At 34.1% G+C, this 27,805-nt stretch overlaps 4 protein-coding genes, 1 long non-coding RNA gene and 1 pseudogene across 8 annotated transcripts; 3 read left to right on the forward strand and 3 right to left on the reverse strand.

Annotated features, from left to right (window-relative positions):
• The first annotated feature begins 604 nt into the window (after positions 1–604).
• Positions 605–1,555, forward strand: LOC104713965 (18S rRNA (guanine-N(7))-methyltransferase RID2-like; annotated as a pseudogene). Its single transcript, XR_015566289.1, has 4 exons — positions 605–611; positions 669–752; positions 829–1,013; positions 1,197–1,555. The product of XR_015566289.1 is annotated as an 18S rRNA (guanine-N(7))-methyltransferase RID2-like (transcript).
• Positions 1,556–8,141: 6,586 nt separating this feature from the next.
• Positions 8,142–9,175, forward strand: LOC104713967 (early nodulin-like protein 14). Its single transcript, XM_010431197.3, has 2 exons — positions 8,142–8,558; positions 8,657–9,175. Exons 1-2 carry the CDS (start codon positions 8,375–8,377, stop codon positions 9,007–9,009), a joined length of 537 nt encoding a protein of 178 aa, XP_010429499.1. The 5' UTR covers positions 8,142–8,374; the 3' UTR covers positions 9,010–9,175.
• A 220-nt stretch (positions 9,176–9,395) lies between these two features.
• LOC104713968 (putative protein phosphatase 2C 21) lies at positions 9,396–12,676 on the reverse strand. Its single transcript, XM_010431198.3, has 10 exons — positions 12,117–12,676; positions 11,517–11,639; positions 11,346–11,409; positions 10,991–11,099; positions 10,700–10,853; positions 10,351–10,600; positions 10,179–10,255; positions 10,047–10,099; positions 9,913–9,967; positions 9,396–9,827 (listed from the first exon to the last, which is right to left on the reverse strand). Exons 2-10 carry the CDS (start codon positions 11,631–11,633, stop codon positions 9,639–9,641), a joined length of 1,068 nt encoding a protein of 355 aa, XP_010429500.2. The 5' UTR covers positions 11,634–11,639; positions 12,117–12,676; the 3' UTR covers positions 9,396–9,638.
• Positions 12,677–15,120: 2,444 nt separating this feature from the next.
• Positions 15,121–16,909, forward strand: LOC104713970 (phospholipid hydroperoxide glutathione peroxidase 1, chloroplastic). The gene is made up of 6 exons (XM_010431200.2): positions 15,121–15,518; positions 15,657–15,733; positions 15,844–15,905; positions 16,233–16,351; positions 16,431–16,598; positions 16,696–16,909. The coding sequence occupies exons 1-6, from the start codon at positions 15,261–15,263 to the stop codon at positions 16,723–16,725; spliced, it is 714 nt and encodes a 237-aa protein (XP_010429502.1). The 5' UTR covers positions 15,121–15,260; the 3' UTR covers positions 16,726–16,909.
• On the reverse strand, positions 16,826–18,949 carry LOC104713969 (CBL-interacting serine/threonine-protein kinase 16). The gene is made up of 2 exons (XM_010431199.3): positions 18,112–18,949; positions 16,826–17,659 (listed from the first exon to the last, which is right to left on the reverse strand). The coding sequence occupies exons 1-2, from the start codon at positions 18,804–18,806 to the stop codon at positions 16,966–16,968; spliced, it is 1,389 nt and encodes a 462-aa protein (XP_010429501.1). The 5' UTR covers positions 18,807–18,949; the 3' UTR covers positions 16,826–16,965.
• A 2,248-nt stretch (positions 18,950–21,197) lies between these two features.
• Positions 21,198–23,315, reverse strand: LOC104713971 (uncharacterized). 3 transcript variants are annotated; one of them, XR_015565762.1, is made up of 3 exons: positions 23,176–23,315; positions 22,629–22,875; positions 21,198–21,701 (listed from the first exon to the last, which is right to left on the reverse strand). It is a non-coding gene; the product is annotated as an uncharacterized LOC104713971 (long non-coding RNA). The 3 variants fall into 3 exon arrangements; XR_015565761.1 differs by lacking the exon at positions 23,176–23,315 and adding an exon at positions 22,972–23,135; XR_015565763.1 differs by lacking the exon at positions 23,176–23,315 and adding an exon at positions 22,972–23,116 and having other exon boundaries at positions 21,198–21,675.
• Between the last annotated feature and the right edge of the window lie 4,490 nt (positions 23,316–27,805).

Consider the following 27,805-nt stretch of genomic DNA (forward strand, 5'->3'; position numbering starts at 1 on the left):
CGATTAGAATGACACTAAGGCCATGTTTATCGGGATAATTGGGGGTGTGATCTTAGGGCTTTAAAAAATCAGATTTGATGAATAGTGGCCTTTAGATCAGGCCTTCTGATCTTATTTGGGATCAGTTCTTGGGCATGATCTTCGGAGATGTGTCTCACTCTGATTGGAAGAGAATTTTTTTCCCAAATCAATTTTTTTCCTTCGTTTCATTTTCATTTTTTTCATTCTCCAAATCGGGTTTTCTTCTTCTTCTCTCCCAAAAGGCGAAACGCCGAGAGATTTCTCACCTTGTCTCCAATTCCTGTGTGTTCCGGCCATTAAAACACCAATTCAACCGATCTCTTCGTCTCTTCTTCTCCTCGTCTCCTCGTGTCCACCGATCTCGATATCTGATTTGGTTGTATCAACGGCGTCGTACGAACAACCTCCGGTTACGCCGGCGGAACGAAACCGAATCCTGAGTATAGGAACTTGGGTGATCACGCCGAGTCCGTACAGGTTGGTTTCTTTTTCTCCATTTGAGGATTGACCCAATGTTTACTTCGTTATCCCCATTGCCTATACTGAATCTGTGGGTTGAGCTGCTGATGTAGTGCCTATGTTAATGTCTCGTTGTTTAGCTTTGTTTTCAAGAATAGAGAAGAACTAATTCTCTATTCTTGTTTCAGGTTGTGGATCTGGTTTGAGTGGGGAAACAATTTCTGAAAACGGTCATCATTGGCTTGGTCTTGACATTTCAGCTTCTATGCTTAGTAAGTTTATTCTTTGTAAACTGTTTCTTGTCATTTCCCATCTCTTGTGATCTTAAGCCCTCTGGTGACAATGTAGATGTCGCTGTGGAAAGGGAAGTTGAGGGTGATCTTTTACTTTGGGTCACTATACCGTTGCTTGTCAAGAGGAGCACGAGCCGTTTTTCAAGTGTACCCTGAGAATATCAAGAAGCGTGAATTGATTCTTCGCCAGGCCTTACAAGCTGGATTTGGAGGTGGACTTGTTGTTGACTATCCACACAGGTATGTTGTTGCCAATTCCATTTATAACATTCTTTTACAATCAAGAAAATAAAGTTGGCTTAGAACTATGCGTTACCACGATCGTTTCATGTTGATGCTGTTTTTGGTGTTTAATTTCACACATATAATCGCTGAAATACTTGTCATTATACTAAACACATGCAATGTTTTCTTTTATTGCAGTGTTAAGAAAAGAAAAGAGTTCTTGGTCCTCACATGTGGTTCTGTTCAGACAAGTATTCAAACCGGGAAAAATGAGCATGATGAGGGCTGCTCTGAAGATGACAGTAGCGAAGACGAAGAGAGTGGAATGGTAACAAACTATGGCTCTCTCTATCTAGAAAGGAAACGATGTTCCTGCTGACTCCAAGTACACCGGTCGAAAACGCAAGTCGCGTTTCTAGTTTTGTTTTCTGATGCTTGAAACGCTCTATAGAAAGTTTTGTTATTAAAAGTACTCAACATCCTCTCTGTTTTGAATTTTAATTGTGTGTACTCAAAACTTTTTGGTTGCTATGATCGAATGAAGCTGGTAATCAAAATCTTCCCGACTTCTAAGATAATTGTTTGAGAATATTTGGAATAAATTTGGTCATTAATCTATGTATGCTATGATTGATCAAAGGAGGATTTGATTGAGAATATTTGGAATAAATTTGGTCATTAATCTATGTATTAATTAAATAAAATGTTTGTCTTGTTTAATTAATTAAGTAATATGTTTGTTTTTTTTGAATTTTAATAAAAGTTTTATAAGTTTGCAATTAAAATGTCATTTTATAAATTTTTATAATTGTAAGATCTTAAGATCTTATAAATTTCTATAAGAATATTATATTATTAAATCTTAAGATCTTATACTTGTTCTCTTAATAACTAACTTCTTAACAAAAGTTCTTAAGACCTGATCTTACAATATTTTTACAATATTTTTACAATATTTCTCCTCTAAAAACACCCTCACCTGATCCCCCTATAAACATGCCCTAAAGCAAAAGATATTTTCTTATGGGGTGAGTGACGCTAGACATGATACATGCCTTTAAATAGTTTCAATCAATGGCAAACGTTGCACAAACAAGTTATGCAGTTGAACAAATGAGTTTATTATGTCTCGTTGGTAAATTTAAATTGATGAGCCATTCGAGGGTCGATCATGCTAAAGTTCAACCAAATCGACCCTTATCTTATAAACACGCCTCTTGTAGATATATTGGGTGGATCTTATTATGCCTTGTTTTTTATGGACAAAACTCATCTGGTATATTCTTTTTAGCACTTGACAATGATTGTCAAGAGGTGAAGAATTAATAGTTCCTTACCGAAAGTGGAGTCGTGGTATTTCTCATAAGAAATCCTTTGGATGATCATCACCTCAAGAAATCACGTTAATGTAGTTTCTACTTTGGCCATCTTCTCTACAACCTTTTGAACGACTAGTTGATCAACATTGAACCTTCTTTGGTGCTTTCTAACATGTCTCGTCAGCGTCTATATCATGTTTTGTCAGCATTTTCTACAGTTGACTAATATTTAAATTAGTCGGTTTTGACACCATTAATAAAAGTTCAGGTAGATTTTTTGGATTTTATTAATGGTTCAAATACACTGTCATATTGTATTAGAAAAATACACTTTCGAAAATGTTTGGGTTGAAATATATCAGTTCCCGTGCTCTAAGCCCAAGGCTACGAAAACAAATTATTGTTTGGACCAAGCAGGCCGGCCATAGAGGAGTGTAAGATGTGCATTTGCACTGGGACCACTTTAAATTAGTATGAAAAATAGTGTATTTTAAGGCCCAAAAAAATTTTCAAAAAAAAATTTATATGTAATTAAGCCCATTTTTCTAAAATTAAACCGGGACCGTAACAATTTTGGGATATATACACCGGCCCTGGGCCAAGAATCATTTTACTTATGAGTATATAGTTTTATGCTTCTATCATCTTATACCTAGTAGTTCGAGCAAACCATATTTTTTTAGTAGTTGAAAGATCATATTAGCCCTGGGCATTCGGGTTACCCGTTTGGGTTCGGGTATTACCCGTTCGGGTTCGGGTTAATGGGTAATGGAAAATAGAACCCATTCGGGTATTTTACTATGTTTGGGTTCGGTTCGGTTCGGGTAGTATCGGGTTCGGGTCGGTTTGGGTTACAATTTTCAGAACCCGGAAAAAACCCGAAAAAAGGGGTTCTATTCGGTTTCGGGTAAAGTGTACCCGAACTCAACGAAAACCCGAACCAAAACCCGAACTACACTTGAAATACACGAAAAAATCTGCAGTTTACCATCCTAAATCTGCAGTTTAGCATCTAAAATCACATAACTATTACACATAACTAATGAAAACATAGAATATAACTCCAAATTTAACATCCAAAAACTGAAAGAGATAGAAAAGTGATAAGTGATAACAAATTCAAGTTGCTGAAAGAGTGAAAGCAAAGAAGAGTTTAGATGTGAAAGTGCAACATAGAAAATTAGAAATAGAAGATAGAAAGTAGAAACTTGGTGATTGATGTCTTTGATTTGAAATTTCCTGAAACAAAATGAAACAAATATCAATAACAACAATGAGAATAATGACAAATACAAAGAGTAGAGAGTAGAGACTATATAGTATATACTTAAACTAACCATTCAAAGTTCAAACTATAAAGATCATCTGGGTGACTCATTCTCAAGATTAGCTGTCCAAATGCGTGAATTCAGGTTCATACTCTATAAAAAACAAATGTAAACCGTAAGAACAATCAAAATCATATTCAAAATTGTAGAAAGAGTTAAACAATAAAAAGAAAACTTACCTCTCAAAAGTTCATCATCATGCTCAACTTCCGAAAGCAAATGTTCGACTGTGGAGACTCCTTTTTCATTGATATGAATTTCAGCTTTTAGCCATTGCTCGATGCAGATCAACACTTCTATCATTTTGTGTGTTAAACAGCTCCTATACGGTTCTAAAATTCTACCACTAGTGCTAAACGCAGATTCAGAGGCTACTGAAGACACTTGCATTGCAAGTATGTCCTTAGCAATTAGAGACAAAATCGGATACTTCCCACTGTTAACCTTCCACCAAGATAACAAATCATATTCTGTACCTTTAAGAATACTTGGTTTCTCCACATTATCTTTCAATTAAATTTCCAACTCATTAGAGGAGCTGTAAATTACCTTTTCCATCACCATCTCATCAAATACGTTTTCCATGTCAACAATACCTGCTTTCTGACAAAAATCCGGTGCAACTTGCTCTCGGGTCTGCGACTGGGAAGATGATCCATGTGACTGAGAAGATGAACCAGTCTTGTTTAGTAAACTGTTTCTACTGTACTCATCATACAAGTCCTTCAAGATACTATTCAAATCATCTAAAAGATGCACATACTCCATACTGCCTTTCCCATACAAAGCATCAAAACAGAGCTCAGCAAATTTCGTTTTCTTTCTAGGATCAAAAACACTTGCTACTATCATCAGTCTATTCATTTCAACTTGATCTCCAAATGGATCCCAATACTTTGCCAACTTTGTTAACATAGACAAAGCTTTCTTTTTCAAAGGGTCTTCAGGATCTGTACTTGTAGTTAACTCACTCAGGTTCTTAGTAACAGAAACTATCTCATTGTAGAGTTTATGAGAGGCAACCGTATTTGAAGCAGAAAGAACCAATGTGGACTTATAAAATATGACAAGAGTAGAAACCAACCTCTCAACTTCATCAAAATCAGATGGCATTGGTGGTCCAATCCTTTTCGTTCCATCCACCTTTTCTAGAAAGTAATCGTTATACACTTTATCTTCAGCCTCCATCCTCTCAAATGCCAACCTAAACTTCAAAGCTTGATCTAACATGAGGTAAGTCGAGTTCCATCTTGTTTTCACATCCAAAGGTACACTTCCCCTTTTAATCTTCACTGCCTCAAGTCGCAAATCAAATGATTTGAGTCTGTTTGTTGTAGCTCTCACATACTGAATACCATTTCGAATTCCAGCCACACTACTGTCGACCTATTGTAAACCTTCTCTCACAACCAAATTCAATATGTGCGTAGCACACCTCAAATGCATATACTTACCTTTCAATATCAATGCATTATCTCCAATGTTCTTCATAGCTTTCTTAAATTTAGTCATAGCAGAACTATTTGCTGTAGCATTATCTACTGTGATGCAGAACACTCTTTGTATATTCCACTCGGCTAGACACTGAAGGAGAACATTACAGATTGTTTCACCCTTATGATCATCAACACTCTTGAATCCTATGACCATCTTCCTTAACTTCCACATAGCATCCACAAAATGAGCAGTTATTACCATATAACTCGCTCCAGTAGTTGTTGAAACCCATATGTCCGTAGTCAATGACAACCTCTGTTGGTTCTGCCCAAGAATCTTCTTCATAGCTGCTTTTTTATTGACATAAATCTCCATAATATCTCTCGATGCTGTCCTCCTAGAAAGAGGTTTATACATTTGAGCCTTGGAGCAGAAATGTCTCCAAACCAAGCACTCTACGAATGATAAGGGTAGCTCTGCAAGTACTATCAACTCATTGGTAGCCTCTCTAAATATTGCTTCTGAAACTTTAACTGCCCTAAGACTACCACCAGCACCATCAGAAGTAAAAACAGTTTGAGTTGGATCATTACCGTTAGCATCTTTCCATACCTTGTATTGTTTGCAGAACAATTCGAGATGCTTCTTCATTGTAGAAGTCCCATTTTTAGTCTCACAAGCCAAGTTTCTCCCACAGTAATGGCATTCGCATTTGTCCTGCTTTGGTTCCTTCTTGGTGAAGTGATCCCAAACCCATGATCTTGTGTTCATCTTCTTACCAGAACTATTACCTCCTCCATCGTCACTAACTCTCTCTTTCCTCTTCCTCTTATTTTCAGAACCAGGAGTTTGAACATCATCATCGGATTCAGAATCGGATCCACTTAGTTCAACTTCAACATTATCATCGGGAGGATTTGGCTCAGAAGAAGACGCCATCTGCATTTTAAAAACACAAACAAACCAATTAATCTTTACTCTTTAGAATCATAAATCAATTGATTAAGAAAATTACAAAACCAGTAACAACTATGAACTAACAACAACACAAGAAGATGACAAAATTAGTAACAAATCTAAAACAAAACAAGAAGATGACAATCAAATCTAGTAACAATCTAGAGATAAAAATCAACTAAACAATCTAATTAGTAATGTCGAGAAATCGTTTAACAACAAGCAATTACCAATTAGCAATCAAATTTAGCAATCGATTTTAACACAAATCAATTCAAAAATCTAATTTTGTTTGTCGTTTGAATCAAAAGAATAACAGAATTGAGAGAAAGAAGAAGAACCCTAAAAAATCAGAAGTCATACCTCTGAGTGATTTCGCGACAAGGCTGACGGTGGTGAGTTTATCTCCTTCGACGGCGACGATAAGGTCTCCGCGGAGTTAGAAGCAGGTAGGGTTTCCAGGTTTGTCTCTGGAATTTAGAATAGATGATGAATATATATCGAATCAAAACTCGAGAGATTTTAGGAAACTCAATCGACAAAGAATTACAAAACAAAAGGTAACCCTAATACTTTAAATGCTTCATATGTCGAGACTCGAGAGAGTGTTATGTTGCTCGGGTCCGTGGGTACCCGAATGGGTATCGGGTATTACCCAACCTTAACCCGAACCCATGGGTTCTGGAAAATAGAACCCATTCGGGTTTTATAGCTATACCCGAACCCACCCCGAACCCGGTTTTCGGGTCGGGTTCCGGGTTGGGTAATCGGGTTCGGATTTTATGCCCAGGGCTAGATCATATATTGTGGGGATTTCTTTACTTTCTTGTTTAAACCGGGGAAAAGCATTGTGATATGCAATAGCAGAGAGCACATCATCTACCAATAGCGTAGTGAACCGGATATTGTCAATAAGGCATAATCTAGTATATGATATAAATTCTGGCAATGTAGTTTGGTTTACATGTTGATCTGAATTTATGTTTTTTGGCATTCGAATAGTGAATCTTTGCAATTTATGTTTTTTCGCATTCGAATAGTGAATCTTTGCATGCTTTTAAAATAAATCATCATTACCAGAAGAAAGTTCCTAAGGGTGAAAGGATCTAGTGTAGCCTCTCGAAGTCAGTTCCCTTCCTTCGGCGATTGGTCTTTTACATAAAATTTATATTGATTTGTGCCAAAATAAATCTCTTCGGCCCAAACAATACATCCGAAATTGTAAAAGCCTAAAAGGTATGTCTTTCGTATTACCCAGCAGGGGAAAATACCCAATACATCACACAATACACTGTTTTATATAGGCCTGGGCAAAATACCCGGATCCGAATATCCGATCCGAACCCGATCCAAAAAACCCGATCCGAATCCGTATCCGAAATTGTAAAATACTCGAACGGGTTCTAAATCTCTAAATCCGAAAACTCGAATCCGAATCCGATCCGAACCGAAATCCGAACGGGTATTCGAATATACCAACATTATTAATATATAGTAGTAATATATTATTAATATTTATAATTTTAATAATATAAGTGTTCAAAATATTCAGATATTTAGATATCTTTGACAATTTGAAGTATTTAAACTGTTTATTAGTAAACTTGGGTAGAAAATACTCTAAATTTTTAGATATATTGCGTATTATTGAATAATTTACACTATATTAGATACTTAAATTTTGAGTTTTGTGAACTTCGGGTAATCCGAATCTGAACCAGAAATACCCGAACCAAACCCGATCCGAACCCGAAGTCTAGAAATACCCGAACGGATCCTATACCTCTAAATCCGAAAACCCGAAAACCCGAAAACCCGAAATACCCGAACTGAACCCGAACGGATACCCGAATGTCCAGGCCTAGTTTTATACGGTGAATGACTGGATTTCACTTTTACTTTCGTCTGTTTTTTTCTCGAAATTTATTTACTTTAATTTCATTATTTTGTCAAAATTAGAAAAGCGAGAAAACGAGAAACACTCATAGCAATAGCATGGCTGACAACACACGACATATGACACATGTCAGTATCCATAATTACATGTTTCAAATTTTCTCTAACGGTTACATCACTCAACACCTCTTCCCAACGGCTACAGTAACAACATTTCTTTACCATTTCAAAATTCATTTCTTTCTTGACAAAAAAAAGAAAAAAAAAAAGTAAATAATCTAACGGCTAGTTTTCGATTTTGCACCATTATAAAAACATCACTAGAACCTCCTCAAAACTTCAACAATCTCCAAAACCACTAAAAAACCCAAACAACTAAGTAGATCTTTTGCTTCTTCTTAGTAAAACATTTTCAATACTCTGTTTCCATCTTCACTCTATGGCTTCTTCTTCATCTTCGCTTCCCCTAGCTATCTTCTCCTTCATCTTCTTATGCTCTCTCGCCGCTGCAAATGAAGTCACCGTCGGTGGTAAATCTGGTGACTGGAAGATCCCTCCTTCCTCTTCTTACTCATTCACAGAGTGGGCTCAAAAAGCTCGCTTCAAAGTCGGCGACTTTATCGGTAATTTCTCCTCCCCAGCTTTTGAGTAATCATAAATACTCTGTTTTCTAACTAAGATGCTCTGTTTCTGACATATCACTTGTGTTTTCTTCTTTCAGTTTTCCGGTACGAAGCTGGTAAAGACTCGGTTTTGGAAGTAAGTAAAGAAGCTTACAACAGCTGTAACACCACGAACCCTTTGGCTAACTACACCGATGGAGAAACCAAGGTGAAATTGGACAGGTCTGGTCCATTCTACTTCATTAGTGGAGTTAACGGTCACTGTGAGAAAGGTCAGAAGTTGAGCCTCGTCGTGATTAGTCCTCGTCACAGTGTCATCTCTCCTGCTCCTTCTCCGGTTGAGTTTGAAGACGGTCCAGCCTTGGCTCCAGCTCCTACAAGTGGCTCAGTTAGGCTTGGTGGCAGTTATGTTGTGTTAGGTCTTGTTCTTGGTCTGTGGGCTTGGTTCTAATTTGGAACCATGTGGTTTTGGGGGTTGCTTTTTAAGATGAGCTTTTGCTTTCGAAAAGCTTTTTTCTTTTAGTTTCTTTTGTTATGATTACATTTTGTGTTAGCTAAGTGATCGTTGTACTTGGCTCATCGCTACTATTTTATTATAAATTTAATTTATTATAACTCGTCAAGATTGTCAGAAAATTAAGCCTTTAAACAAAAAAAATTGTCAGAAAACTATAAAAAAGATTGCCAGAAAAATATTAAAAAGGAAAGCAAAACAAAATATATAAACATATTGGTGAAAAAAAACTATGTCTCAAAAGATAAAATCAAGATTGTATGTGTAACATTTTCTAACTTTTATGAGAGACTGAAGAAAACATCATCAGAAGTCCATGTGAATTTTGAAACTATATGAGTCTATGTGACCAATCGCAAGAAAGCTATACAAAGTCATTTTTGATTACATGAACCGAGGTCTGTGTGACATACCAGAAGCTGGAAAATGAGAGTTAAAAACTGACATCCCAAAAAAAGCCAGCTTCTCGAATCTAAGCCACTCGAAAGATTTACAATGTTGAACCCAAAAGTCAATGATAAAAGAGACTTTCACAAATCTTCTTCCTCTTGGCTCTTTAAAGATATCTAGCTTGACGAGCTCGGCTCATCCTGGTTTGGTTCTGGTTTGGGTTCTTCTGGTTCCGTCTCGGTTGGGTTAGGCTTCTTGAATTGAACCAAAATGATGGTCATATTATCACAACCTTCACCACTCGCAGTGTCTGGAGCCAAACATCTATCAGCAACTTTTTCGCATACCGTGGAAAGTTTTGTTTCCTGAAAGGTTTAACCAATGTTACAAACCAAGACAGGAACAAAAACTGTCATAGAGAGAGTAGGAGAAGGAAAAGAGTTAGCTTACAGATTTTAACTGTTCATGGATAAAGTCCACTAATTCCTGGCTAGACATACAATCCCTGAAGAAGATAAGATGGATTCAAATTATCAACTAACTTATATATGTGGAAAATGAAACAATTAGTGACATCTTTTTACCATATTCCATCGCATGCAACAACAAGAAAATCATCATCATCACACAAGTCAATCTGATGAGAGGATACAGTAACAAGTCAGGTTTAAATAGAACAAAACCAAGCGGTAAATACTAAAAAGTTAGATTCTTACAGTGTTTACATCTGGATCAGCAGTAACCATTTGCTTTTCAGATGGTAAAAACTTATTCTGCTTGAATTCCATGTCACCTAAGAAAAAGAAGAAAGGATGTTTCGATTAAGATTACATGTAAAAACAGAAATCTCCAGGTAATGAAAGTGGCAGAGAAAGAAAAAAAGCTTACCAATGGCTCTTGTCAGATTCAAGCTTCCATTGATTCGACCAGCGTGAATGAAGCCACCAGCTTTCAATATCCTATCTTTTTCAACTTCAAGATCAGGCTTGTGATCTTTAGAAAGATTGTAAGCCTGAGCCTTCCTTGATATCACACAACGTGAGTCACCAGCATTTGCAACAAAGAGCTTCTTATCTTTAATAAGAGCTACACATGCTGTGCACCCGGAATTTGGTCCCGAGAAATCAGAATGAGGACCCTGGATAAGAGCAAAGGCATGTGTGCTTTAGAGGTCCCAACTCAATCATGTAGAGAATATGGGAGAAGCCAAGTGAAGCAAGTTTATGAAAAAATTTACATCCTCAAGAGGCCAACTATCGAGCTGGTTATTGTTGTCACCGCTTCTTGGTGACCATATAAATCCTTCTATCATGCCACTAAATTTATTCATCTTGTCACCGAGTACAGCTAACTCTCGCCAACCTCTTTGTCCTTGCATCATGTCATCCATTCTACAATATTTACAATGCACAATTTTTAGAGGAACACTCTTTTGTTTGTAAAAGTAAATTACTCTAAGAGAACATGCTCTTCGAAACAATGTCAAAGAGGAAGTAAAAGTAATACAATGTCAAAGAGGAAGTAAAACCTAAAAAATGCTCTTCGAAGAGATGTCTCTACGTCTCCAGATTTATATGCTTCATTACTGATAACCTGCTGGTGTAGATACTTGGCACAGAACTTTGCAACAACTTTACCTACAACATTTCGTATATAGTACTTTTGAGTTTCATATAAAAAACGAATGTAAAGCATGAAACATCGAAAAATGTACCAGAAGTATTATACTATACAAAATATAAGCAACAGTTTCTAAGTCTTTGCCATGGTCAAGAATCACAAGAATAACTTCTTTTCCCTAAGTACTTTGATAAAGCTTTCATTCCATTTAGCTTCAAAAGAATCTCAAACTAAATTCAACAGTATAGACAGTATTTGCTAACCTCCATGGCCATCGTACACACCGAAGAAAGATGTCTTATCATCCAAATCAAGAATTGCAGCATGCTAGTCAAATCAAACCAGTTACAATCAAGAGAGTCAGGTATACAGATCCAAGGTTTCAACTTTAAGATGTTTCATAAGTTCAGCAAGAAGCCAATAGTTTGACTCACCGCATCTTCCATGGTAGCACGCCAGCCTTGCATAGACGTTAAACCATATCTGAGCTTATCATTCTCACCATCTTCTGATAACTTTTCAGTTTTCGGAGAACTTAGGTATGTACCCATCTCTTTCTGCCAAAAAAACAACAACATCACTCTTGTCTCCACAATCCAAAAATAAAAATAAAAAAAAGGTAGCTTGAATAATTCAGAATCTTGTACAATCCGTTTTCTAGCTCATTGACTTGTAAAAGATTCAGAGTTGACCTATCAACTCAGTAAAATAAACTCAAGAAAGAACCTAGCTTGACCCAATCAGAATCCTACACAAATCTAATCTCTTCATCAAAAACGTGCACAAGATTCACAATGGACTTAATCAACTTTAAAAAAAAAACACTACTCAGCAATCAAAATCAAAGAAAGGAGCTAGCTTGAACCAATCCATTATCATAAACTTGAACATGATTCAGAATAGACCTAATCAACTCAACACATCAATTTAAGAAAAGTGTTTTGAATCGATTTGACCCAGATGCGAATATTTGACTATTTGGATCGATAAAGAAAAGATTCAGATAGTTATGGCGGAATCTAGTAGCAACTTACATCTCTGGATAGAAGAAATATGACAAAAGGAAGAGCCTTTTGAGATCTTCAAGACCAAATTCTGGAGTTTTAGGAGAAGAAACTCGATCGGGACGAGAAAAAGGCACAGAACCAACCACTAGAAAATTTTACTTGAGATCAGATGTACAATTCAATCCATAAGGACCAAAAAAAAGATAAGCGAAAAAAAAATGTCTTTTTTTTTTTTGGAAAACGATTTAAAGGTCACACCTTTTTCTTGTTACTCGTTACAATAACTGCTTAAACTAAAAACTTGAGATGTGTAATCTTTACAGCTGTTTAAAAGCTTTCTTTTTGATTCATCATCACAGCTTCAAGAATACATTTGTGATTATCATATTACAGAAGAATTTAACTAATTGTGGATTTCTTCCATGTAAATTGTCATCTTCATAACTTTCATATAAACCGTTTTTTTGTGGCTGGCTATATATATTTTTTAAATATCAAAACATAAATATTATATTTTCTTTAAAAATATATATATATATTAGACCAAGAAAATATGTTTCTTGTATGGTAGGGAAAATTGCACACACAAATGAACGAACATATGCCACTTTTACATGGCATTTAACGAAAGAGAAATATCTTTAAATGTAGTATTAAAATCATTTTTATAGATTATTATAGCACATACTCCAAACTTCCTAAAATAACATTATTTGATACAATTGTAGTATCTTAAATTAATTTTTAAGAATTTTTTTTCTAGATTTAGGTTCTTTAATATATATTTTTATTTATCAACCAATCATTAATAAAAAAAATCTGATTTCACGTTTGGATCATTGATAGATTGAACCGTTATGATAAATGGGGATTACAATGGTATTAACAAGAAAACTCAGTTATAAAAAACTATGATACGATAAAGCAGTGGCGGATCCAGGATTAAAATTTAGGGAAGTCAATTACAGGAAAAAAAATATTAATATGACATATCGGGAGTTTGAACTCGAGTTTGGAGAGGTCAGCAGTACCAAATTTACCATATGTGCTATTGAAATTTTACATAAGTACATGTAAAAACCAACTATTTAATTAGTTACCCAGGTCAGGTGACCCACCTTCCTTCTGATTGGATCCGCCGTTGCGATGAAGTGATCTTAGTGCAATGACAAATGATAAATCTTTAAACACAAATTTGTCTTAACCATTCTTGTTGATTAATACCATCATCAATTTTTCTTTTCACTCTGTTATCCATCATTTCCATGTGTAATCCAACTTGTGGCCGTCCTTTTATTCCTAGATCTGACCGCGGGTTTATCAAAAGTTAAAACATAGAACACTGAAATATCAACAATAAGCTTTTCCAAGATGCTACCGATGTTTAAGTATATTGTAATGTCATTTGGTTTGATATCCAACAATATTTATGAATTTAATAAACCGAATACCGAAATATGTTTGCCACCAACAACTTTGTTATTGTGTTTATAATGATATCTTAATTACTGAACAGTAACAATAAACAAAGAGTAAAATAAAAAAAAAATAAAAAATAAAAAACAAATTTGATCACTCACTATCGCATCTTATCTATTTGATTTGTGGCCCAGCATTTCTAATAAGCATTACAGTTAAAATTAAAGAAAAAACAAACATAGTGGATAGGCATTGTCACCGGTTGGATTAGAACTATTCATTTGAGTACGACATATTAGAAACCAAGGTCAGGTTTAGGATAAGGGAAAGGAACTGAACAAAAACAATTTCCATTTTGAATTTTGGGATAGGAACAAAAATATCAGAACATCAAACATGAGTCCAAAATGCTCTCAAGAATGATCGGGGACATTTACAGAATATGCACCATTTCTTTTATTTTGAATCCGATTTTTTGGTTCTCATTCCAATAAATAGTAGTTTAGAAGTACGATCACCCGAAAAATAAGAGTTCTATCTCCAGCGTCGGTCACTTTCATCTCTAGTTTTTACTTCTCTTTATTTCTGCAAATTTTTGGTTTTCATAGTATAAACAACGGCAAACCACAGGTTGTGTCTTTTAGCCATATTGTGAAGGTGGTGATATATGTTTTTCTTCCGGTGATTCAAGATTTGGGCTTTCACTGGCTTCTGCTGTATTCTCCAATTTTAATAGCCTATCATCTTAAATTGCCGTATTGGTCAGATTCATCCGATCGATGTATGTTGTCTCATGTAATACCGATTCATTTGAATCGGGATGGCTGTCCCTATATAGGGTTTGTTTCCGGTGGTATTCCTCACCGGCGTTATCTCCGATTCTCAACCGATGATTCTTCTCTGCACCATTTGTATGGAGATATCATTTGGATTTTCGATCCGGGAATCAACAAATCAACCATCTCGCTTGAAGGAACTGGTCCACGCAGGCTTTGCATTGGCCTTCGACTTTCAACGACATGGTCTGATGATGATGTCCTCTCTATTCATCGGTCAAAAAGTTTAGGTGTTATGAACGGAGAAACCATGTTCACAAACCGGCAAAGACGCATACAACATTTTAAAAGACATGATCCATGAGCTTTTAAAGCAACATATCAGTATATTGGTTTAATCAAAGTTATGTGAAAAGCATTTAGGAGTTTAAGATGTTAGCCTTTTACGAGTATACGAAGAGGGGACTTAACAGATTTTATCTGTTGCCTGTAAGACTTCCGTTCAGAAAGCAGGATTACTTCCACTTATTCGTCGAAATTGTGTTCAATTTCCTTTATTTGTTTCAATGGTTGTATCATGTATTATGTAACATGTTTATAATAATATATTTGTTTGCCGTTAAAAAAAAAAAAAATAAGAGTTCTATCTCCTAGTTTAAGTTTCGTATGAGACGAACAAATTACATTTCTCATAAAAATTTAATTAAAACCTAGTTCTGTATCTGAAGAAATTCGAAGTTTTTGTTTTAAAATAAAATTTCATCTATAAAGTAATTAAAAAAAAAAAGTAATTCGAAGAAGATTAACAAGGATTAAGGATTAATAAGTATTATTTTGTTTTTATTTTTTTAATGTTTTTGGCAGTAATATAAAACGCTCTCGAGTCTCTCGCTGAACAGCTCTGAGTATATCTTAACTCAAGAGAATAACACTGGTCGGAAGCAAACAAAAGTAAACCTCGTCTCCGGTAACCAAAATGGTTTCTATGACTGCTTCTTCTTCTTCTTACGCACCATTCTCTACAGTCTTCAACAGTTCCAGACCCAATTCATCTTCTTCAACCTTTGTCATCTCTTCCTTCAAATTCTCCACCGGAGTATCCAATTTCGCGAATCTGAGTAATGGGTTTTCTCTAAAATCCCCGATTAATCCTGGGTTCCTCTTCAAGTCTCGTCCTTTCAGTGTTCAAGCTAGAGCTGCTGCTGAGAAGACCGTTCACGATTTCACCGTTAAGGTTTTGCTTCTTTTACTCTTTGTTTAGGGTTCTGTCTGCTCTTTACTAAATTGGGGGAATCTTCAAATTGTATCATATTGTTACTTGAGTTTTTAGGTTATTGTGAATCTGAAAAAGTGAGATGTATTTTGGAGGCAGGACATTGATGGGAATGATGTTGCTTTGAACAAATTCAAGGGGAAAGTTATGTTGATCGTCAATGTCGCTTCAAGATGGTAACTTTTTTTTTATCTTTCGTCATCCTCTTGATTGCGATTTCTTCTGTTCATAGTTCATGTAGAGGTTTTCTGATGTTAAAGATTTGTGTTTCCATGAACAAAACCAGTGGTCTCACATCATCAAATTACTCAGAGCTTTCACATCTGTATGAGAAATACAAGAGCCAAGGTGAGCTCTAATTCTATAGTTCCTTGTATCTATCATTCTTTGTGTCAATCAATACAGTGTTACTAATTTGCAACCTTAATATATTGAAAAAATTGAATTGTTCTGCAACTTTTGAACTGCAAGTCAATTCAGTATCTTTGATGGGTTGATGGATAATCTCAATCCATCAGTTCTTCATAACTAAAAAGAATTCTAAAACTCATTTAGATTACGAATCTTGTCTTTATGCATTTAGCAAGGGCATAGCCAGTAAACGTCTATTGTTCTGTAGTGAGTAAGACAACATTACTAGCACATCACAAACCTTTCCTGTTGTTCTTATTACAGGATTTGAGATTCTAGCTTTTCCCTGCAATCAGTTTGGTGGCCAAGAGCCTGGTTCAAATCCCGAGATCAAACAATTCGCTTGCACCCGGTTCAAAGCAGAGTTCCCTATATTTGATAAGGTAAAGATAATCTCTAAAACATTCCCCTCTTCTTTTCGGGTTGGTTGCAGATTAGAATAAAGTTTTGAGATTCCTACAGGTTGACGTGAATGGACCGAGCACAGCGCCCATCTACGAATTCTTGAAATCAAACGCAGGAGGATTCTTAGGTGGTCTCATTAAATGGAACTTTGAGAAGTTCTTAATTGATAAAAAGGGAAAGGTAGTTGAGAGGTACCCTCCCACCACATCCCCTTTCCAAATCGAGGTACGGTTAAGTGATATATACTTCATATTTCGGTTCATAGCGGTGGTTTGGTTCAGAGGGTTTGTGACCAAACAATTTTGTTTCGGCTGTTTTACAGAAGGACATCCAGAAGTTGCTTGCCGCTTAAACACATTTGCAAATGAGAGATTATGAGAGAGCATATAGAGGACTGATGGTAAAAATAACTAGAAACTGTGACATAAAGTTTCCGGTTATTGCTTGTATTATACCTTCCAATAAGTAATATATTATTTAATAAAGAACAAAAAAAAAACATTATTATATTGTTAATTATAAAAGTTCTTAAGACAGTCTCGCTCTCGCACAACCCATGCCAAAAAATCAAAATATTACAGCTCATGAAGAATTATTTAATTATTGAGTTATCATTAGTGGTAACCTCATCTTCATCATCATCATCACCTTGCCAAGACCAGACAATGTCTTTAAGAGCTGGCCTAACGTCATCCTCACAGAAGAGGTAGTACTCCAAAGTGTCCCCGGAGGATTTGCAGAACTCGACGACAGAGACTTCAGGAGCAACTTCGAAAACTTCCGCCGTCACGGAGAGCCTCCCTTTACGGCCTTCTGTTCTCCTTTGTAGCTTCATCTTGCAGTCTTTGACATGTTTTACCCTCATGTTCATCTCACGAGCCGCCTTCTCCAGCCTCTCCTTGACGGATATTGCCGGGTACTTGGATGTGAACATCCGCTTTGGCTTCCTTTTTATCTCGAATAGGTTGGAGAGGTCGAAACCTGAAGACATTGAAGTGATGAATTGGAAAGCGTTGAAAGATCTTGGAGAAACTCCGTCGTCTATTTCCTCATCTTCGTACTTGTCTTTCTTCTTTTTCTTTGCTGGTGGCTCCGGTGGAGATGGGATTGTTTCGTCGATTGAAAAAGCTACCGGTGGTGTAAAATTCTTTCGGAACCATGGAATCAGTTTGATCTCCGACATTGAAATGCGTTGTTCAGGATCAGGCACAAGCAATCTTGAGATTAGTTCCTTAGATTCTGAGGAAAACCACGGTGGGAACTCGCATTCAGCCTTGAAGATCTTCCTGTTTTATTATTATAGAAAGGTTCAAATCAAGCAAGAAACAATACTTTGATTTTTGATTTGTTCACATTCCGGTTCAACAATACTAAGTAAATAATCAAACAAGAAACAGTACTGTCACTATGGAACATGAAATTTGGATAACATAACGAATTAATATACCCAAAATTTATCTTTTTAGTTTATATTACTCGAACAAATAATGCAAATACTATCTTTTTTTGTATGTGTATCAGTGTATGTGTGTGCATACTTTTAAAGAATATATCATATGTGTATACCCAATTTTTGTATCTATTGGAATAAGTTAAATTGTCCTATTCAAATAATTGACCTAATCAAAACAAAATACAGTATGTATTTTTAGTTCTCTCATTTGTCTTTTTAAAATGAATAAAAAAAAAATAAACGGTTAGAATTGGTTAACCCAAAACCCGGTCAAGGCATACTTACGTGTACAATGTCATGACGTTTTCGTCGATAAACGGCAAGAAGCCAGCAAGGAGTGCATACAAAACAATCCCGCACGACCAAATATCCGCCATAGCTCCGTCGTATCCTTTATTCCGTAAAACCTCCGGCGCAACGTAAGCCGGCGTCCCGCACCGCGTATGTAAAAGGTCATCGCTGCTGCTACGTCTTCCACCTAGCCCTTCCGGCATCATCAAAGCGGAAAGTCCGAAATCCGAAACCTTGAGATCGCCTTCTCCGTCAAGCAACAGATTCTCCGGCTTGATATCGCGGTGGAAAACACCGCGGCTGTGGCAAAAATCCACCGCGGATATCAGTTGTTGGAAATACTTTCTGGCTAGATCCTCCGGGAGCTTCCCGTCTCTATCGATCATCTCGAAAAGCTCACCGCCGTTGACGTACTCCATAACGAAGAAGATCTTCTTCTTTGTAGCCATCACTTCACGGAGCTCGACAACGTTGGGATGACGGAGGAGACGCATGACGGAGATCTCACGTTCGATTTGCTCCATCATGCCACGACGTTTGAATGCGCGGTCTTTTTTGATGACCTTGATCGCCACGTCATCGCCGGTGGAGATCTCTGTTCCGTGATAGACTTTGGCGAAGTTACCGGTGCCGAGTAGTCTTCCGATCTCGTACTTGTCGAACAGGACAGTACGGTTTGATTCCTCCATTGTCTCTGGACTTTGTTATACTAGTTAATTACAAGTATATGTGAGGAGGATACTTATGTAAGAAAATTTGTGACTGGTTATATTTATAAGCAGAAGTGATTTTATTTATAAATGTTATCTACTTTGTTTGATATGCGACGACTAAGTGAACTGTGAAGAAATGTTCTGTCCTTATCTAAACAAAGTGATGTGCATAAGCTCTGCCAGCACAATAAAACATGACCGAAGCCAAAAGAAGCGAAGCGAAACTAAATCCGGAAATTGAATTCAATTTTACTCGATCGGCTTTTTGCTCTTTGTATTGAATGCTTAAAAAAGGAAAAAGATGGTTAAAGACTAGTATGATCAAAGTAGATATTAAGTTATTAACAAAGTAAAGCATGTAAAAGAAATACTAAAGAGTGAATGGCCATTTCTAATTAGGAAGATGCAAAGATAAAAGAATAAGAGGACAAATCACTCTAAATAAAATAGAAAAATTAGGATTTTTTTAGCATTAGGTTTTGCATAAATTATTAGAACATATATCAAAAAAAAAAGAAGAATTGAATGCCTCTTTTTTATAAGTTTTAAGCTGGTGAAATTTGTTCTTTTTAATTATATATAAGACATTCTAAAAATATTAAATTATTATTTCTGACATCAAACATATTAATATTTTTTTTTTATAAAGGGCTTTCAATTAAAATGCATAGTGACCATTACAAGCTATGACACTGAGTCATACAGTTTTCAATTAAATGTATTTTTTTTTTAACTATGTCTAGAATAAAAGTCCTCTTCATCTAGTTATAATAGTGTTCTTGCATATTTCTGACCATATAATAAGTTGTTAAGAGTTTTCAGAATCGAGTTAAGTATTGATATATACTAAAAATAAGAAGAGTAAATCCCTATCCTCTTGTATTGTGGACGACATGAAATTGACGTGGAATCACCGTTAATGCTACGCATGTTTTGATGTGGATACGCATTAATTAAAAATAGTAACTTGTCCCGATAAAATTTCAATGAACTGTCTTTTTTTGGTAAGGCAAGATGTGACCTTTTCTACTTGGCCCTTTAATAATTTTTAGACAATTTTTTGACTTTTCATAGAGGATTTTCTTATTTTCTTTCTTTTCTCCCATATTTTTCCTACTTTGGAAGATCGTATCGGAAAGTGATAATCTCTCATACAATAGTAATAGTAGCTACCAAATCTTCCTTTTTGCTTAAGACTTTATAATTTTCGGAACCTAAGTAAATTTTGGAAGAGTTCTAAATAATTTTTTTTTTTTTTTAAATTGAAAATTTTATCAACTAAAGGATTTTTTTTAGTTAAAATTTATTTGAAATATATAACTGGAGCCTGTTTCATTTATTGAAATATATGATATTTTTGGGAGTTCTATTTAAGTTCATATTTTATTTTGCTGGGTTCAGGGTCGGTCCTGCCTTCACCTACTACATTCGGTAAGCTTTCTGCATCTAGCCGTCGTTTATTAAATATGAAAGTACGTTTTGCTGAAACACTCTTTGTTAGAAAAGGTTTCCATAATATGCCTACAAACATTCTTCGTTCCTAGGCAACTCTTTTTCTCACTTGTGGTAACAAGATTAGAAGAGGGAAAAAAAATATCACTTCCACCAGTCGTCACACTTGATGTTATGTGCTAACAAGAACCCATGATTCGTTTCCATTAATATTATTAAATACAAATACGAATGGATCGGACTCGGGAGTTTATATACGGCTAAGATATAAGTACTCATTTTTAACGAACATACATAACAAATCCAAGAAACTGTGATATGTGTCATGATTTGGACCCACGATTAACGCCAAATTTGTTTTGTTCTTACGCAAGTTCATACTATAACAAAATATGTACTGACAGAACGAAGGGTAACAAACAAGGTAAGTTCACAAATCACAATCGCCTATTGCACTGTTTTATGGCTAATTGCTAGATACATATGGGACTGCATGCCCGATTTGTTTGTATTTTGTCGATCACTAGGCCGTCGAAACTAGCTACCGAAACCCGACCATGCCATGAATTTTGTAGGACATCATTAATCATGTCCAACTCTAGTAAACAGTATATATAGTTGATTGGAGTATACCGTAATCAGAGTGAAATGATCATTTGCCAAATTTAGCTAAATAAGCCATCATTTGCACCGCATATGGGTTAAATATTGCATTACGTAGAATTTTTTTGACCAAATGTTTAGGTGTTTCTACTTCGAAAAAATCTAAAGATTAACTTCAGTTACCTAGCTTTGTCCCGATGAATGAAAACCTAAAAATGTTGTTCGAGTGTATCTATATGTATTCTGCCAAAATACGGATCAATCCATATGATATAATTAGAGAAAGTTGATTAAGCTAAGAAGACTTTTAAATGGAGCTTCGAAAATGTCTTGAACTAGATAAAATAAAGTAGTATATAATTGGTGTTGTTGATTAAACTCAACATGTCAAGAAAATATCCGATTGTTGAGTACATGGATCTTAAAATTGTATGACCTACAGCTACGTACATAAAAGAAAAACCAATTGACTCTCGGAATGAATATATTGGGTGAAAATGGAAGACTTGTAAGAAAAAGAAGTTTTGTTGATGAAACTTGGACACTTGGTGATAAAGAAGAATGCTTTAGTCTCTTATCTTTCATCGAATTCTATTTCTAAACTTGGTTTAATTTCTCAACGAACTAGGCCTCGGCGCTCTTAATTTTCTTATTTTTTCACGTTTGCATTAGCATATGATCAAACAGAAACACAAATTAAAGTCCACTGTCTTCTAAATTTCCCAATCGCTTCACAAATATCAATACTGACTTCAATTAAAGCTTGTGAGAAAGATGCAATCATCACCAACTGCAAAGAGATACATATATTTATTCCTGCAAGATATATATACACACACATTTGACCACATAATCATCGTGATTTCAGTCCAACGACTCACTTACCCAAGAAAAATGAAAGGTGTAAACAGTAGGACAACAAATTCATTGTAGTGTTGATATTTTCTCGACAAACACCAAAAAAAATCAACAGCATTAACAGTACAAAAGCGGAAAGACATGACACATCAACATGTGGCACCAATACAACAAATTCATACATAATGGGTTGTATTAGTTTGCATACAACATGCGTGTTTTTTTTTTCTGAAGCAGTTGCATAGAAACATGTTCTCAAATTAATCTAACAAACCAAACCCTTAAAAAGAATATTCTCACAATATTCATGTACACAAATTTAACATGGAATCAAATATAATATTTATATATAAAAATGTTAAGTACAACTAACTATATACTAACATATAACTTTTTCTTGTTAAATAATAAGCTAATCATGTAGCTCATTGAATAAAAATGTACGAGCCAACCATTTAAATAACAAGAAAAGCAACGACTCATATTATAATGCAAATATCATGACCAGTACTCTTCACGCAAAATTAGATGATATGATCGCATGAATCAAATGACATATATATATATATATAGATATATAACAGTATATACACAAAGGGAACTACTAGGGATTAAAACGCCTCGAGAGAGACAGAGAGGAAAAAGAAACGATATAATATATACATGAATCGAGAAAAAATTAAGGACCATCCTATTAAAAAAACTAGGTTACCATGCTAATCTAACTAAACCACGCGTTAACTCATAGATTAAGCTTTTTCGATAATACCCATCTCTTAAAATATAATGAATGTTTAAAGGCTAAAGGTCTCCTCGAGCATGCAAGCAGATCGAACCAAAATCTATACACAAGAACAAACCATCCTTCAGATCGTATCTTCTTACCTTAATCTGGAGATGAACAAGAAAGAGAAAGAGAGATTGTATATGTGAGAGAGATTGAGACAAAGAGAACAAGGACAGGCCAAAGAGATCAGCACCGGAATCTGACAGAAAGAGCAGTGAGCACGCAAGAGAAGCAAATGCAATGATATGCAAATTGCCTTTGTGTGCTCACTCTCTTCTGTCAGTTTCTTTGCGTTTCTCTTGTCCCAACCTCATTCACTCACACAATCCATCCAACTTCAGAGATCTACAAGATGAAACAAGGAACAAGAGTGAGACATCTAGTGTTAGATCTGAGTTTTAACAAGAGAAGGCAAAGAACCAAGAGAGAGAAAGAGAATACATATATGATAAGAGAAGAGAGATTCCAGTTAAGATAACCCTTTCGAAGATCAAATCTAGGGTTTTTTTTATAATGTCTAAATCTAGGAAAAAAACATAACCAAAAAAAGCAAAAAAGAAAAGGAAAAGAAAGAGAGTAAAGAAACAAAGATCTGATGAGAAGATAAGAGAAAACCTTATCTTTCTCTCTTTCAAAGAGTCTTACCTTTCTTTATGGCTTTTGTCGCTTTCTTTATCTCTCTTACATGCAAAGGGAACAGATGTCTGGCGAGGCATTGAATTGAACAGAACATTTGAATTTCTAGAGACCTAAAAATGGCAACCCACAAGACTCCAATAAACTTGAGATTTGAGAGTGAATAATGAATGAATGGTTCTACTTCTATTGATGATGAAGGTGTGTGTATATATAAAGATTAGGAACGAGTTTGCCTTTTTCCCTTTTTTTCTTTTGGCCAACAATATTACCTCTAAAAATATGACTATTTAATTTATTAATGGGCATTTACTTCCTCCTTGCCCTTAATTTGATTATTACTCCTTTTAATGTCTCATAATTCCTTTGTTGGCGGAAGACCAGCACAAAAAAGCCCTAAAAATGGAAATTTATAGAAGGTAAATTATATAAACAAAGTGTACGAGTCGATGATAGCTACTAAATGACAATTTGTTTCAACTATTGAACTTTTCCCTTCGAAATACTTGCACTAGCTCCTCGTTTCTAATTAATCCAAGTTTAGAAAATAATTTGTTTTTTTTTTTAAAGATACATCTTAATTTAAACCTTTTATGCATGCATGTATTCTTATGAATTGTAAACTTGGAAAAAATAATAAATTAGTGTTATTTTTTAGAGTAATAAAAACCGTAAATCATAGAAAATAATGTATTTCTAATCAATTTTTAAAATGATTTGTAACATATATAAAAAGTTATAATAATAGATGCGTATTTATGAACCAAATTATGTTTTTTTTTTTTTTTGTCAAGAAAGAAACAAACAAGACTTAAAAAAAAAGAATAGATCGAGTATTTGTGCCACAGATTTAAACGATTATAAATTTTATTTAACTATTATTGTTGAATTCTTTATTAACAGTTATTTTTAGGTAGATATATAATTTATTATGGAGGTTAGCATTCTAATTTAGGGTTTAGTTTTGTTTGTAGTGTACGTAATTAGATAAATTAGACATCCACATAAAACATAAAATTTTGTGAATATTATATATTTCAAATGAAAGTAAGAAATGCACTTTTTCTTTTACCTTTTCCATTATGTATACTTAACCAAATGTCGACCAGATACCATTTACATGACTTTCTATTAATGTTCATTTATCAAATATTGGTTTCTATTAATGTTATGGGGAGAAGTTTCCCTTTTTGTTATGGGAATAAAAGAAATTTCTATTTAAGAATAATAGTAATGGAGTCAACAAATTTTTTGACTTTCGTCAATTATATTTGGATGAACTTGAACCACTTTATATTTTTGTAAAATGGAGTATATTTAGAATTTTGAGTTAATTGCTTAGTATATTGTTTGTACTCCACCATATAAGAATACTATATATTATGAAAAACATCATTCACCGTACATAGTTAAAACTATATCTAACAAAATACTGATCACTTTATTCCACTGCTATTTACCTAATTAGAAATCCATTTATTACCATTTTCCTTCAAATCTTTTCTATTTTATGCCACTAAATAGACTCTTTCTTTGTAGCAACTAAAACTTTATATATATATATATAGTTATCAACCTTTATATTTGTTTTCTTCACAAAATAAAGAAAAAAAATTAAGCAAAAGAAATATTGTATTTTGCTTTGATATTGTATGATTAATCTATAACCATCACAAGATATATATCGCATCGTATAGGTTTTTATTTTTAAAAAGGCAATTAACAGTCGGCCAAAAATAATATATATTCAGCCATATATACTAAATCTTTCAAAAAGAATGCCATAATGTAATGAAATACATGTAGTTATCTATATAAAAAAGTTCAATGTTTTTATATTACCTCCGAACAATTTCATAAATTATGAATAATTGTGGATACATAATCTAAATTTTTTTTTTTTTAATATAATATCTAAACTTAGTTATTATATATAATGCCAAGGAGAATGAGTGCGGCTAGTCGGCTACCGCATCTTCAAAACGTTTGCAACATCTTGTCTCTATAATTGCATCATGCATGCAAACGATTTGCTTCTCAATTTAGTCTTTTGAATTGTTTCAACTAAATATATTATAATCTAGGTGAGCTAAGGGCATATAGAAACATCGAATATTATCTTTGCAGAATATTGACATTTTACACATTTTGGAATCGTGGTCGCATAAACTTCTAATCGACTCAATCTAAATCAAATAGCAGAATCGTGGTCGCATAAACTTCTATCGACTCAATCTAAATCAAATATATACTACTATAAGTTATCTAGATAAAAGGAATAGGTAACGAATAGATTCAATGGAATATGTCTCGAATACACCAAAAGAATACCAAAGAAAAGGAAAACAAAGATAAAGTAGTGAAGCTTTATCGAGAAAAAACTCAAAAAGAATAAGAAAAAAATTGTTGGCATGCATTGGATGGAGGCATATTAAAGTGACGTGGTGTCACAATAAACCAGAGAGTCGCATGAAACAGTCTGACCGTTGATTTGAGACATTCATTCCCTGCCGTTGGATCTGGCACTTTTACAAGACACCTTTCCTTGTTTTCAAAGACTTTTCCCTTTTCTTAGTGGCCAATTGGCTAAACAGAGATCAAACGAAATAGACTGAATAATAAAAACTTGATATAGTAAAAATACGAAAATATGTCAAAATTATCAATTTAGATAATTATTTTTAAAAATCTTATTAATATAGTATATAATTATTGTATTATTTTACATTTTTGAACACAAACTTATAATTCAGTGATAAAATTTTATATAAATTATTAATATAATTTGTACTTTAAATACCTAATTATAATATAGACGGTTGATAACTGAGTAGATTCTTTCTCCCACTAGATTTCTATCCGTCTTCAATTTTTGGTAGTTAGTTATTTAACTTGTAAAATCTTAATCTGTCCAGTCCAACTTATGTTTTGGCATTAGCCATTTGTTTTTCTTTTCATATATGGTTATTTTTAATTTAATTTTCAAATTTTCAATTTACTCTTTCAATCCAAAATAAACTATATTTAAGTAGTTGTGTTTTGCATTTGCTCTTGCACGATGTGCACGCTCTTCTTGGTTGGCCATCTTATGAAGATTCAGTCAATCTAAATTCCAAATTATGGAGGTTTCCAGAACACCTCCATCTACGATGGAGAGCTCATATGCTTAGTAGTATTTTGCTCTCTGCATTTGAAGGATCATAAATCTTAGGATTCTGTCTTCTTCAACAGTAATCCAAAACGGTTTTACCTGTTGGGTTCATGCTCTAATTAGATAGTTTGAAGCTCTTTTGAAAATTGAAAGGAAAATAGATATGGACGAGTACCTGATGGACTCATGCCTTAATTAGCCATGTGTTTTTTTATGTATAGACGGTTTATCATATGAGAAAAAAACCAACAAATATTATATAGACTGTTAATAACTATAACAAATAATTTATAATATCTATTATTTTCTTATATTTATATATTTAAAGATTTGGATCACCACTCGGACCAGTGTTACATTAAAGATTTTCAAAAATCTTAATTACCTAAACTAAAATAATGATTTTTGGTTTTTAAATAAAAATAGAAAAGAATAAAGCATATTTTTGTCAACATTGTGCCACATCCAACCATCCCATTAGCCAAAATAAATGTTTTAACTTATGAAATTAAAGTAATTGGATCATAAAATAATTTAGGGATCAATGGTTAGTAAAACAATAAATAAGTAACCTCACAATTAAGTAATGTTCTCGAATGTGAACACACGATTATATTTAATGGTATCAATCACTAAATTTGATTACTCAAGTTTAAATTAAGAATTTTGTTCTCGGAATGGTACTTCCAAAGCTCCCCGTACACAGGTGCAACATAGGTTCAACTTAATGTTTGCTTTTTATTTGATCATTAAACTAGTATATCAAATATATGTTAATTTTGGCAAACTAACGAGTTTTATTCGAATTTTTATTTTACCATCCTTGTCAAAAGAGAAACCCATGCATTAGTAAATAACTAGGTTTTTTTTTCTGACAAATATAAATTAGTAGTCTTAATAACATAATGAACAGTTCAAAATAATTCTAGTTATTCAAAAATACTTAAAAGATTAGCTAATTTTGATTAGTCTGTGTTATTAGCAGTCATCATTTGCTTTGGTTTGTTTGTTGCTTTCGTTTTAAAAACATTTGTTTTGTCATATCATTTCATTAAATCATTCGTTCAAATGCTCTATAAATCACTACTCTTACTAACACAATGTACATTTTAAAATGTATTTTTATTATTCAAAATACTTAGAAGTAACTAAATTTTGATTTGTATAGTATTAGTACTCAACATTTGCCTTGCTATGGTATCTTAGTTTCATTCTAATACCTTTTTCTTTAATCATATCATGATCTCTTTAAATTTAAATCATTCCTTCGGATTAAGACATAGTTTTTTCCGTTCCAATTTATTTTCCTGTTTTTTTCTTTTGATATAATTTATAGGAAAATCCCATAAAAAAATATTTTGGCAACTACTTTCACATTAAACCTCAAAGTTTAGAACTCCTACAATAAACCATCAAGGTGTCAATTTTGTTACTTGGAACAATTTTGTTACTTGGAACAATTTTGTCACCGTTCAAAACTTTGGAAGA

Source organism: Camelina sativa, chromosome 9 (genome assembly GCF_030686135.1).
Source record: "Camelina sativa cultivar CO46 ecotype springtype chromosome 9, ASM3068613v1".
In the NCBI taxonomy this organism is placed as follows: Eukaryota; Viridiplantae; Streptophyta; class Magnoliopsida; order Brassicales; family Brassicaceae; genus Camelina; species Camelina sativa.